This window comes from Sinocyclocheilus anshuiensis, unplaced genomic scaffold (assembly GCF_001515605.1).
Source record: "Sinocyclocheilus anshuiensis isolate Anshui unplaced genomic scaffold, SAMN03320099.WGS_v1.1 scaffold47, whole genome shotgun sequence".
Lineage (NCBI taxonomy): Eukaryota > Metazoa > Chordata > Actinopteri > Cypriniformes > Cyprinidae > Sinocyclocheilus > Sinocyclocheilus anshuiensis.
Genome location: NW_015551047.1, coordinates 1332564 through 1347428, shown reverse-complemented (window position 1 = coordinate 1347428; position 14865 = coordinate 1332564). Strand labels below are relative to the sequence as shown.

The 14865-nt window shown below is 35.0% G+C and overlaps 2 protein-coding genes across 4 annotated transcripts in view; one reads left to right on the top strand and one right to left on the bottom strand.

Annotated features, from left to right (window-relative positions):
* Positions 1-9938, bottom strand: part of LOC107661854 (dynein assembly factor 5, axonemal-like) — a 27636-nt gene extending 17698 nt beyond the window's left edge. The window contains exons 1-6 of the mRNA XM_016451640.1: positions 9358-9938; positions 8138-8322; positions 7796-7920; positions 7031-7149; positions 5478-5710; positions 2457-2687 (exon numbers count right to left, since the gene is read on the bottom strand). Of these exons, the coding sequence (XP_016307126.1) occupies positions 2457-2687; positions 5478-5710; positions 7031-7149; positions 7796-7920; positions 8138-8322; positions 9358-9892 (1428 nt within the window). The 5' untranslated portion in view covers positions 9893-9938. The remainder of the gene's footprint in view (positions 1-2456; positions 2688-5477; positions 5711-7030; positions 7150-7795; positions 7921-8137; positions 8323-9357) is intronic.
* A 3239-nt stretch (positions 9939-13177) lies between these two features.
* The window catches only part of prkar1b (protein kinase, cAMP-dependent, regulatory, type I, beta), a 75264-nt gene continuing 73576 nt past the window's right edge, over positions 13178-14865 (top strand). The window contains exons 1-2 of one of the 3 annotated variants that reach the window (XM_016451638.1): positions 13178-13352; positions 13947-14137. In XM_016451638.1, coding sequence (XP_016307124.1) covers positions 13964-14137 — 174 coding nt within the window. In that variant the 5' untranslated portion in view covers positions 13178-13352; positions 13947-13963. Of the gene's footprint in view, positions 13369-13946; positions 14138-14865 lie in introns of all 3 variants that reach the window. The other 2 variants (XM_016451639.1, XM_016451636.1) reach the window with 2 other exon arrangements.

The following is a 14865-nucleotide window of genomic DNA, read 5'->3' as shown; positions in this document are numbered from 1 at the left end:
GGCTTCACAACAACTCTGTGACTGTTCTTGAATGGCCCAGCCAGAGCCCTGACTTAAACCGCATCTCTCATCTCTGGAAAGACCTAAAAATGGCTGTCCACCAACGTTTACCATCCAACCTGACAGAAGGATCTGCAAAGGGTGCTTCTACTAAATACTGAGCAAAGGGTCTGAATACTTAGGACCATGTGATATTTCAGTTTTTCTTTTTTAATAAATCTGCAAAAATGTCAACAATTCTGTGTTTTTCTGTCAATATGGGGTGCTGTGTGTACATTAATGAGGAAAAAAAATTAACTTAAATGATTTTAGCAAATGGCTGCAATATAACAAAGAGTGAAAAATTTAAGGGGGTCTGAATACTTTCCGTACCCACTGTATATCGTGCGCTATATCAAACATTTTTTATATCGTTATCGATGAAGGTGTACCATCGATAATTATCGATACCGTTTTATCGCCCAGGCCTACTAAGAACTGTCAGGTACGGTTCCAGTTGTATTTCCACGTGAGCCTGGTACGGCGCGGCACGATTACAAACTGTTCTCGGCACGGTTAGACAACCGTGCTGAGTCGTGCTGGTAGAGTGTGTGTGCATGACGTCGCCACTCAGGATCTGTCACTGGTCTGTTGCCTGGCTGCTAGTTTCTCCGTAGCTTGCTAAGCGCGCTATTTTGAGCAATGTAAACATAAATTAGTAATAAAATCTAAAGAAATTTCTAATCATCCTCCATAACGCGGTGGTTATTTACACCTCATATCATATGTAAACACTTGTGTTACCACGGCAACGACTGACGCATTTGAATTGCATTCCAAAGAGATCCGTTATCAGCCCGGCAGTGGAAAACGAAACCATAACTGTACCGGCCGGCTCGGATCGGCGCGGAATGGAAGGGTTATGCAAAGAGAACCGTTCAGTGCGATGGTGGAAAAGCGGCTACTGTCTCTCACCTGTTGGGACCCCTGACAGACTTCAGGGTGTGCAAGTGTGTCTCCAATTTTTATCAGGTGGGGTCCTAACGCCTCCCTTGAACTCCCTCTTAATACGGACCCCAGAACCATAAGAGGAGCCCAGGGAGAAGCAGACGAGCAGGAAGTGGAGTCTTCAACGTGAGGCAGGAGCAACTTGAGGTAAACCTCTGGACTGACAAACACTCCCAACAGCTTTGCCGACTCCAAACACTGTCAAGAGAGAGAATGAGAGAACTGAAATCAAAATCAATGCAATCAAAGCTGATACTAACCACTAAAATACCATTTGTACAGTTCAAGGGAGCAGCGCGTCAAAACAACCCAGTTATGGTAATGATATTTTGGCCAGAGTGCTCAGGACCTCAGACTGGGCCGAAGGTTTACCTTCCAACAAGACAATGACCCTAAGCACACAGCTAAAATAACGAAGGAGTGGCTTCACAACAACTCTGTGACTGTTCTTGAATGGCCCAGCCAGAGTCCTGACTTAAACCCAATTTGGAAAGACCGGAAAGACCTAAAAATGGCTGTCCACCAACGTTTACCATCCAACCTGACAGAACTGGAGAAGGAGGAATGGGAGGAATGGCAGAGGATCCCCAAATCCAGGTGTGAAAAACTTGTTGCATCTTTCCCAAAAGGACTCATGGCTGTATTAGATCAAAAGGGTGCTTCTACTAAATACTGAGCAAAGGGTCTGAATACTTAGGACCATGTGATATTTCAGTTTTTCTTTTTTAATAAATCTGCAAAAATGTCAACAATTCTGTGTTTTTCTGTCAATATGGGGTGCTGTGTGTACATTAATGAGGAAAAAAAATTAACTTAAATGATTTTAGCAAATGGCTGCAATATAACAAAGAGTGAAAAATTTAAGGGGGTCTGAATACTTTCCGTACCCACTGTATATCGTGCGCTATATCAAACATTTTTTATATCGTTATCGATGAAGGTGTACCATCGATAATTATCGATACCGTTTTATCGCCCAGGCCTACTAAGAACTGTCAGGTACGGTTCCAGTTGTATTTCCACGTGAGCCTGGTACGGCGCGGCACGATTACAAACTGTTCTCGGCACGGTTAGACAACCGTGCTGAGTCGTGCTGGTAGAGTGTGTGTGCATGACGTCGCCACTCAGGATCTGTCACTGGTCTGTTGCCTGGCTGCTAGTTTCTCCGTAGCTTGCTAAGCGCGCTATTTTGAGCAATGTAAACATAAATTAGTAATAAAATCTAAAGAAATTTCTAATCATCCTCCATAACGCGGTGGTTATTTACACCTCATATCATATGTAAACACTTGTGTTACCACGGCAACGACTGACGCATTTGAATTGCATTCCAAAGAGATCCGTTATCAGCCCGGCAGTGGAAAACGAAACCATAACTGTACCGGCCGGCTCGGATCGGCGCGGAATGGAAGGGTTATGCAAAGAGAACCGTTCAGTGCGATGGTGGAAAAGCGGCTACTGTCTCTCACCTGTTGGGACCCCTGACAGACTTCAGGGTGTGCAAGTGTGTCTCCAATTTTTATCAGGTGGGGTCCTAACGCCTCCCTTGAACTCCCTCTTAATACGGACCCCAGAACCATAAGAGGAGCCCAGGGAGAAGCAGACGAGCAGGAAGTGGAGTCTTCAACGTGAGGCAGGAGCAACTTGAGGTAAACCTCTGGACTGACAAACACTCCCAACAGCTTTGCCGACTCCAAACACTGTCAAGAGAGAGAATGAGAGAACTGAAATCAAAATCAATGCAATCAAAGCTGATACTAACCACTAAAATACCATTTGTACAGTTCAAGGGAGCAGCGCGTCAAAACAACCCAGTTATGGTAATGATATTTTGGCACTATATCCTCTAATATTCTACTTCTTTTAAGCCCATTCTGCTTCATGTTTGTTGCCTCTCTCGCCAGCTAAAGACGTAAAACACTGTATTATTGATTAAAAAAACAGCTTCAGTGAGATGACACGGTTATTTTAACAACAGTATCACAGAAACGGTGCTGAGCAGCAAAAGGGACTGATACTTTCTGTAGACAATGAGAATGCAGCAAGGTAAAGGTAGTTTTGTCTGTCAAATATACTGTATATGACTCTGAATGTTCAAAAAACATTGTTGTGACAAATTAATGATGAGGCCCCGTACACAATAAAGCTTTTTCATCTAAATTTGGAACTATTTCAGCATGTTAGCCTAGTAACTCTGAGACTGATTACAAGTTGTTGTGTGTTGTTAGTAGATTCTTCTAAGAAAAAAGCAAAGTCCCTTCGAGACAACAACCTCTACATCTTTTCTCAGCAAGTCTTGTTATACATAGGTTTCTAACTGTAAATACAATAGGTTAATAGTCTGATTAAACAGCTGCTCTTACCTTTTAATATTCATATCCAATTTGGCTCAATGGATTAAATATTTTAATATTTTTCTGGAGAAACATTCTGAGACACCACTGCACTGAGCCCAATATTTAATTGAACAACCCTGTTTTAGGTCTTTGCACGTAGGTGAAGTCTCATTTTTCTAATAAAACTGCATTAAAAAATAAAAATAAATAATTTAATGAATTGTGGAAAAAAGTAAAAATTGAAAATTACAGTTTCATTCTAAAGAAAATTATTTTCTCCGAGCAACACACAGCGGCATTTCATTTCTTAATGCATGTTTGAATGAATTGGGTGAACCATTTGGCGCTTTGGATTTGAAGCGGCGCTACACAGAACGATAGGTGTGTGACATCAAAGTACCGCGAGAGCGATTCAAAAGCATGCAGAGCCGTCTGCTCTCTAATCGCTCTCGCGGTACTTTGATGTCACACACCTATCGGTCTGATGGTGATGATCCGCTTCAAGTCGAACAAGCCTAATGATTCAATTGACCATTCATAAAGAACCATTTACTTCACTCCTGAATGAATCAGCTATTTGAACGAATCAAATGAATGAATAAATGACTCGATGAATTAATCATTAAGACATTTACCACCACCTACTGGTAGTTTTAGTTTATTATTTAGAGCAGAGGTCCCCAACCACCCAAGAGTGTCTGTCTACTTCTCCAACCACCGGGTCGCGACCCACTACCGGGCCATGGAAGAATTGCTACCGGGTCGCAAGAACGTTCTGGGAAAAATGTGTATAGATATGACACTCTGTTATTTATTTATGTTAATGATTGTTCTAATTATTCTGTATTTTCTTTGTATGCGATTGATATGGAGCAGCAATTTGACAATTTCATGTTAAATAAGTAAATGAAAGATTGCTCTGATCTGTCCCATATTAGGAATTAAACGGATCGCAGTTGATCCGTAATACGTACGGATGAGAAATACCGTTCGGCACGCACGTGATTCGCAGATTAATTTGCCAATTTACACGGTCAAGCAATTTTAAACCACAAGAAGAAGAAACGAAAGAGAGCTCAATTCGTTACTCACGCGCTGTACTCGACACAATCGAGCGCGCACAAGCATAGAGACGTGTTTCAGACAGCGCGGAAATACCGAGTTGTGTAGCCTATACATACACATAAAATTAGCCCATGTCAAAACCCCTTCACGGCATTGTCATTCTCTGTGCTTTAAATATTCTTTTTCTTGCTTATCCGAAAAAATTGTCCGATCTGTGACAAAAAAAACCCCCCACAATATAATGCGTTGAACCACTATATAATGCTATTATAATACTATATAATAGCCTAATATATATATATATATATATATACAGGGCTTGAATTTCGGCGCGGGATTGTGCATAATTCTACTGATTCCCACAGTTTCCGCACTTGTAACGCGCGAAATTCCTGCAAATATTTCAACGTGAAAGACGCTCGCGACAGATGACATAATGTATCATTTGCACGTGCTTCTGAGTCTTACCTTTTTAAACATTCAAGTGCTCAATTCAGTACTTGTGCAATTAATTTAAAATAAATTATTAAAGGTATAGTTCACCCACCCAAAAATGACAATTGTGTCATCATTTACTCACCCTCACGGTCCAAAAGAGTATATGTAATAAATTTTATCAAACAAAATATTTCGTGCTGAAGCTACTTTTTGTAATGTCTGTTTGATGCTTTACACAACAATGACTTGAAATTATCTTTTGGAAGTAATTTCTCAGCCAAATTTGATGTGCGATTAATTTGCGATTAATTTGATTAATTAATCGCCACATCATGTAATTAATTAGATTAAAAATTTTAATCGCTTACCAGCCCTAGTTTATACATCTAAAAGTACTAAAAGTACCATCTAATAGTGGGTTGGAAAAGACTACAGTGCAATGGAAACTAAATATTTTCCAGATATATATTTTTTTGTCTTTATGCATGAATACACAGCTGCCTTTAATATTTTAGGAAGGGGCGCCCTTGACGTGCAGCATCAAAAAAGTTCAAACTTTAAAACTGGTACTGCATATTGCTTTGGTGGAATGCTAAGCAACCTCACTAGAGCAATATTGTGAATGCTGATCCTGATTGGCTGTCCTGTTACCTGCGCTCTGACGTCAGTCTCGGGGTCTGCGCAGGCATGGTACAGAACCGTGAGCAGTGACTGCAGGTGCTGTGTACAGTGATCTTCAGCATGCAGCAGCAGCACCTGCAGCAGCTGGGCCGTCTTCACTCGCGTCTGCACTAACCAGTCACCAATGTCCCGGCCCACAGCAGGAAGCAGCTTTGACAGATTCCTCACCACCAGCTCCCTGCAGCCTAGCCCGGGACGCTCGACTGTATGAGAAAAAGGAGAAACATTGCTTTTATTCAATTTTTCTCATGCACAGAAAAGACATGGTGAAAAGACATTTTCTCATGGTGAAACAAGTCTCTCATGCTCACCAAGGCTTTTTATTTGATCAAGAATACAATTTAAAAAACACTTTTCTATTTGAATATATTTTAAAATGAAATTTATTCCTGTGATCAAAGCCGAATTTTCAGCATCATTACGCCAGTCTTCGGTGTCACATGATCCTTCAGAAATCATTCTAATATTCTGATTTCAAGAAACATTTATCGATGTTGAAAATAGTTGTGCTGCTACAGTATATACACAGTATTTTGAATGAATAGTCCCTGATGAATAGAAAGCTGAAATCGAAATCTTCTGTAACGATGAGTTGGTTATTAATAAAAATGCAAACATCTGGCTAACTGGTCTTTCTGTCCTCTCTCTATTTTTCTCTCAATAAAAGTAGAAAAAATAAATGAAATAAATAAATATAAAAGCTAGCATCTGCCACCCTAGCAAGCTTCTTCCTAGTTTCACTCATGAAATAACCCTTAACTAGATCAGGCCTGTGGGGCTTTTATTCTAGGACAAGACAGCTGAGCATCAAAGTCTGTTGAAGGGATAAGTGGGGGCTACAGTACCTCAAATGTTATGTAAGGGTTTCATCTAGAGTTTTGATATCTTATATGTATGTATTTAGTATCCATAACATCATTTTTTAGGAAAGAAAGTAGAGATGCACCGATTGCAATTTTCTTGGCCGATTCCGATTTCCGATTTTTTGTTAGTGTGATCTGCCGATAACGATTTTTGCCGATTCCGATTTTCTTTCTAAGAACTATAATTGACAGCATATACAAACAAAAATCTACTTTTCTTCAACGCAAAGTTTTATTTTCATAAAAAAAAAAAGAAGTAAAAAGTCAGTAATAAAATATTAAGTCATTGCAAACAACAGCACAAATAAATGCAATAGAATAAAGAGAGCTATGAAACTAAGTTTTTCACGTGTTTGGTGTAAGTGCGAAACCTGCGGGAATTACTAAAATAATGCGCAATACAAGCACTATTTAACCGGAGCGAATGAGACGTGTGAGAGAGAAGGGGTCGTCAGAGAGAAGAGAGCGAGAATGCGCAGCTGAGGTTAATACCTGTGCCGCTGATAACAAAACGGATCGGCTCGAAATCGGAAAGAAGTGAGACTGACCGGCCGGTCACCGATCCGGGCCGATCATGAGGAAAATCGGCCGATTCCGATCCCTGGCCGATCAATCGGTGCATCTCTAAAACAAAGTCATTCTGTGATTAGTTTGTACTACCTCCAGATGTGTAGAGGACAGGAGCAGGCAACAGAAAGTCCATCTTATCCTTCAGATCATCCTCATTTTCCTTCTCCCATTGAGATCCTACTTTTTTCCATAAGTCCTCAGCAAGAGACCTGAATGAATTTATTTATAATCACAAAATCATACATTTTCATACATACATTTTGTATAAGAAAAGACACATTTTTTAAATCAAAATTAATTTTTTCAAAGAAACTGATTCTTATATATAGCAAGGATGCATTATTTACATTTAGTCATTTAGCAGACTCTTTTATCCAAATTATATTGTTATTGTTAAATATGATATTGTTAAAAAGTGACAGTAAAGACATTTATAATGTTACAAAAGATTTATTTATGTTATCAAATAAATGCGGATCTTTTGAACTTTCTATTTATCAAAGAATTGTGAAAAAAAGTAGATTATGGTTTCCACAAAAATATGATGCAGCACAACCGTTTTCAACATTGATAATTATAAGAAAGGTTTCTTGAGCAGCAAATCAGCATATTAGAATGATTTCTGAAGGATCATGTGACACTGAAGACTGCTGAAAATTCAGCTTTAACATCACAGGAATAAATTACATTTTAAAATAGAAAACTGTTTTTACTCTGTATTTTTGATTTAATAAATGCAGCCAAACCCTAACCTTTTAATGACAGTAAATACATTTAAATGAATTTTACTAGTTTTCATGACTTTAAAAGGCCTGGAAAACAATGTTATTTCCATGATTGTGCATTTGTTTTGACCTGATTTCAGGGATCTCATCGCTGAGGCTGCTCAGAAGCAGTGGGATGAGCTTGTGGAAGTAGGAATATCGGTCCGGCAGACGGAGAAGCCAATCACCCACGACTATAGTAACAGCTTTCCTCACCTGAACAGATTAGCACAAAAATAAACCATTCCCATGTGGAAAAAACACCACCAATGTGCCTTGTAAGACAGCAAGCATATTTCATATTTAGCAGAAGAATTTCTTGGAAGGATACCAAAGATAAGTCATTTATTAAATAACGCATCAATCAAGAACTTTCTTTCATTTGATTTCTTTGTTATTCATCGATTTTTCAGCGAAGCGGCTGCCAGCTTACCCGTGGAGAGTCGTCAAACAATCTCTGTGCCAAGTGGGACAAAACGTCATCTACGTTCTTGCCTGTGCTGTGCTGAATGACTGCGCCAATGGCCTGTGTGACAGAAACTCTCACTTGGGAATGCTGGTGAGAAATCGTCTGCAGCAGGGGCTTCAGAAGACTCTCAGCCTGCAGGTGGAAATGATCTGAGCAAAGAGAGACAGACAGACAGACAGACAGATAGATAGATAGATAAAGGTCGAGTAATGTATCTGCTTGGATCCATTATACAGGAATTAAGTGGCAAGCAGGGCTTAGATGGATTGCTGGTTGTCATGATAACATGGTCAGACTGATGCCCCTGACCAAAATTAACGCCAAATATGAGTAAAAAAAATGTGTTGGCGAGTATATTTATTAATTCTTTTACAATACCTGGGAATGTGATATGGTTTCCCTGCAGTTTTCCACCAAAATAAATGCTCAATGATTTAATGTTTGAAAGCAAATAAAAAAATAACCATAAATATTAGTATTGTAATTTTACTGTTGTTATATGAAATAATAATAATTATTATTATTATTACTACAGTTACTTATACAGTTACACTTACTGTTACAATTCCTCTATGCTTGTAATTTGTTTATTTCCTATGCTGATTTACTCACCTACAAAATCACTCCAATCATTTTTCTTTTTCCAAATAGAGCTATTCAAGTCATCTGGTGATTTTTTTTTTCTTTCATATCGCACATACATCACAGAAAAACTAAATACCACAATGTTTTTTCCAATATCGTGTAGCCCTAATATATATATTAGAATAAAATACCACAACAACTAACAACACATCTAAAACCACAGGGAAACTTCTCTTTTAAAATGCGCTTCTTTTGTTGAAAACTGATTTCTAAACTTGGGTAGATGTTTGGCACATGTTGCATAAACCAAATCACAATCTCAGGTATTGTTAGAATTAATAAATATACTCGCCAACACTTTTTACTCTCATTTGGCCGAGTGTTAATTTTAGGTCTTGGTCAGGGTCATCAGTCTGGCCTTGTTACCGTGACAACCAACAACCCATCTAAGCCAAAGTCTTTGTCTAAGATCAGTTTGCCACTTAACTTCTGCATAATGAAACCAAACTGACATGATATTACCTTTATTTATTTTTTTCATATATACTGTATCTCAACTGTCTTTTAAAGAATATCAACAGCTTGAGGGCCCCACTTACCAGGAATGCTCTGTGCAACACTGATGGCACATTTACAGCTCTCTTTCTTGACTTCAGGAAAGGGATCTCTGATGGTTCTCTGCAGGATCTTGATCATGTCATCCAGGTAGGGGGCCAGCTGCCTGCCGCACACCTCCTCCAGCACCAGAGACAGCGTCTCCATCAGAGCCAGCCTGAGCTCCTCCGCCGGCTCCAGGATCTCCTTCCCGCCGAGCCTCTGCGCCAGCGCGGGCATGAGGTAGGGCAGAGCGTCTTCTGGTCTGGGGACAGCTCTGATAAAGCCCGTGAGGATCTGAACCGCCGTGTCTCTGCACGTCTCCGCAGGATCTGACAGACATTTCAGCAGCGCCTTCAGCAAACCGGTGAAAAGCTCCTGCAGCGCGACGCTGGACAAGCGCTGCTCGACGGTTTCTCTCTTCACCGCTTCTAGAGCTCGCCTTCTCGCGCTTTTGTTGTCGTCGTTTAGACAGTTCAAATGGCGAGCCAGAGATTTTAAAACATCCGCTGCAGCTCGCTCATCGCTGGCGGTCGCCATTGCTACTTCACGTGTGTGTTTGTTGTTGAGGGAGACTGGTCGTCATGGCGATCGTTGCCACTACGACTGTAGATTGCGACAGCTTAGATTGCTTTACGGTAGATGTTCATTCAAAACAGCTCAACTTTATTTTACTTCGAGTCCATGATCAGAACAAGATTTGTTTTTTTTTTCCACAAAGAAAAAAAATAACGAGAGGGTTCAATAATAATAAACATACAGAAAACATACAACCCTTTTCAAAACAAATATGAGCGTATGTGTGTGTATATGCAACATATACTTTTTTTCTAACTATTTTATTTTCTCACTATTATTTATCATATATACAGTATATATGTATATGTATGTATGTATATGTGTATATATATATATATATACAGTATATATATATATATATACAGTATATATATATATATATACAGTATATATATATATATATACAGTATATATATATATATATACAGTATATATATATATATATACAGTATATATATATATATATACAGTATATATATATATATATACAGTATATATATATATATATACAGTATATATATATATATATACAGTATATATATATATATATACAGTATATATATATATATATACAGTATATATATATATATATACAGTATATATATATATATATACAGTATATATATATATATATACAGTATATATATATATATATACAGTATATATATATATATATACAGTATATATATATATATATACAGTATATATATATATATATACAGTATATATATATATATATACAGTATATATATATATATATACAGTATATATATATATATATACAGTATATATATATATATATACAGTATATATATATATATATACAGTATATATATATATATATACAGTATATATATATATATATACAGTATATATATATATATATACAGTATATATATATATATATACAGTATATATATATATATATACAGTATATATATATATATATACAGTATATATATATATATATACAGTATATATATATATATATACAGTATATATATATATATATACAGTATATATATATATATATACAGTATATATATATATATATACAGTATATATATATATATATACAGTATATATATATATATATACAGTATATATATATATATATACAGTATATATATATATATATACAGTATATATATATATATATACAGTATATATATATATATATACAGTATATATATATATATATACAGTATATATATATATATATACAGTATATATATATATATATACAGTATATATATATATATATACAGTATATATATATATATATACAGTATATATATATATATATACAGTATATATATATATATATACAGTATATATATATATATATACAGTATATATATATATATATACAGTATATATATATATATATACAGTATATATATATATATATACAGTATATATATATATATATACAGTATATATATATATATATACAGTATATATATATATATATACAGTATATATATATATATATACAGTATATATATATATATATACAGTATATATATATATATATACAGTATATATATATATATATACAGTATATATATATATATATACAGTATATATATATATATATACAGTATATATATATATATATACAGTATATATATATATATATACAGTATATATATATATATATACAGTATATATATATATATATACAGTATATATATATATATATACAGTATATATATATATATATACAGTATATATATATATATATACAGTATATATATATATATATACAGTATATATATATATATATACAGTATATATATATATATATACAGTATATATATATATATATACAGTATATATATATATATATACAGTATATATATATATATATACAGTATATATATATATATATACAGTATATATATATATATATACAGTATATATATATATATATACAGTATATATATATATATATACAGTATATATATATATATATACAGTATATATATATATATATACAGTATATATATATATATATACAGTATATATATATATATATACAGTATATATATATATATATACAGTATATATATATATATATACAGTATATATATATATATATACAGTATATATATATATATATACAGTATATATATATATATATACAGTATATATATATATATATACAGTATATATATATATATATACAGTATATATATATATATATACAGTATATATATATATATATACAGTATATATATATATATATACAGTATATATATATATATATACAGTATATATATATATATATACAGTATATATATATATATATACAGTATATATATATATATATACAGTATATATATATATATATACAGTATATATATATATATATACAGTATATATATATATATATACAGTATATATATATATATATACAGTATATATATATATATATACAGTATATATATATATATATACAGTATATATATATATATATACAGTATATATATATATATATACAGTATATATATATATATATACAGTATATATATATATATATACAGTATATATATATATATATACAGTATATATATATATATATACAGTATATATATATATATATACAGTATATATATATATATATACAGTATATATATATATATATACAGTATATATATATATATATACAGTATATATATATATATATACACACACACATATATATATATATACCCTATATATATATATATATATGTGTGTGTGTGTGTGTATACACACAAACATATAGTTTTAAATACCATTAAATAAATAAATAAATAAATAAATAGTATATTGACAAAGCCATAAAAGATGAAGCACATGAGAACGATTTCTAATTAGATGGTGGGTATCATACATACGGATTTTTTAAAAATAAGTATTTATTAGATTTTGTGTTTGACAATAACACTAATCTTGCCTCCATGCAATTTGAATAATACATGAATAATGTAAGAAAAATCTGCTTATTATTTCCTAATCATGAATTTTTTTATGTTCCATAACTGCTCATTTGGGAAAAGGATCTGACATAAGCACAGTCATCTGTGCATATAAATGTGTTCAGTCACAAAACATCACTGTTTGCAGAGGTCAGCATGAGAAAGCATGCGCGCTATTCTGGTTGACGCACAGACCCACAATGACGCTGATTGGCTGCATCAGAGTATTATGGAAAATAAATAAATAACTCTAAAATAAAACTTAACAGTCTCAACCCACCAACATCTGCATAAGAGTTACAAGTCTTTTCTGATCTTTTAAATTACGTATTTCATTGTAGACCAGTAATGTCAGCGTCCAATCGGGAGACGGATTGACGTCATAGCGCTCGCGAGCAGCAGGACCAAACAAGCAGCATCCCAGAGCGCGAGCCCTCCATCTCCGCCTCGTAACGGTAAGCCAAATCAACGGTAAACACACCGGCACGCGACTGTTTTTAGCTTAATATACCAACAGACGCGGTTTTATTAAAGGTCTAAAACCATTCACACACCGCATAGGTTTGCATTTAGAAGCGAATACGCGGTGATAAAAGCGTAAACAGGTGATCACAGAGTGATGCTCCGCCGACACACCGACGCGTCGTTTTTCACGCACGACTGAATGCGGTACCGGTTTCGTGAACGTATACGTCGAAATTGAGGATTGATGCGACAGTTGCCGGTGATCTTTAAACGGTTGATGTGAATCAATGGCGGAAGTGAAATGTAAATATGTAACATACAGAAGAATGGCCTTTGTCATCATCATCATCACTATGATTTAGTCATAATGTCATGTCTGTATCTATCTATCTATCTATCTATCTAAGCACTGTGTTTTGTGTTTTTGCAATAAATGATTGATTGACACATACATGCATATTGAATATATTGTGGATTTCATTAGTCAGGCAGCAGGCTAGTTTATCAACTGAGAGAACAAGTTACACAGACTTAAGAACGAATATCTCTTCTCCCCCCCCCTCCTTCACTCTTTTCTCTTGCAGCAGTGATAGAAGATAAGATGGCCACCTCCTCCTCCAATCTGGAAGAAGACGAAAGTCTGAAAGGCTGCGAGGTTTTCGTGCAGAAACACAACATCCAGCAGATCCTCAAAGAGTGCATCGTCAACCTGTGCATCGCCAAGCCCGAGCGGCCTTTGAAGTTCCTGCGGGAGCACTTCGAGAAGCTGGAGAAGGTGCGTTACTCTTACTGTATTTGCTCTGCTGCTGGTTGTGTTTGTATAAGTTCTGCATCTGCATCGGAAAGTGTGATGGTTAGGGATCTGGGCTGCTGGCGCAAAGGATGTGGCTTCATTCCCATGGAACTGGAGATGCCGGAGCTGGAGAGTTATTGAGATCATTGCCGTCCCATTTGGCCTGGTACTTAACCTCAGGATGCTCCGGGGGGGATTGTTCCTGTAATGAATGTACTGTATATTGCTTTGGAAAAAAGTCTGGCTGAATGCACTGCGATACAGTGTTAATGACTGTATTCTCCTTCCCTCAAACATCCACGATCATTAACTGTCATTGTGTTAGCACTCATAGTGAGGTTCTTTATGTGTCTTAATTATTGGCAAGTGAAGCACAATAGATAGATACCAAACGTGTGAGAAATAATTGCATGTTTTAGAATGAGAAATCGTTGGTTTCTCTAACGCTTCTTTTCCTGGTGCAGCTGCAGAGCGTGTGAACTTGAGTGGATGGTACATTTTATCAGGATCTATGAAAAATCTGTGAAGTTCATTTGCAGGTTTTAAAATGGATTTTGGATATAGTAGGACTTTTATAGTCCCCTTTCATGGGAACTTCGAACTGTGTCCTCTAGGGGTCGCTATGGGGAACGCCTCGTCGTGACCCGTGTCTGAAGCATACATTGAAAAAACACCAACTCGTTGGCCGGCGACAGCCATGACGTCACTAC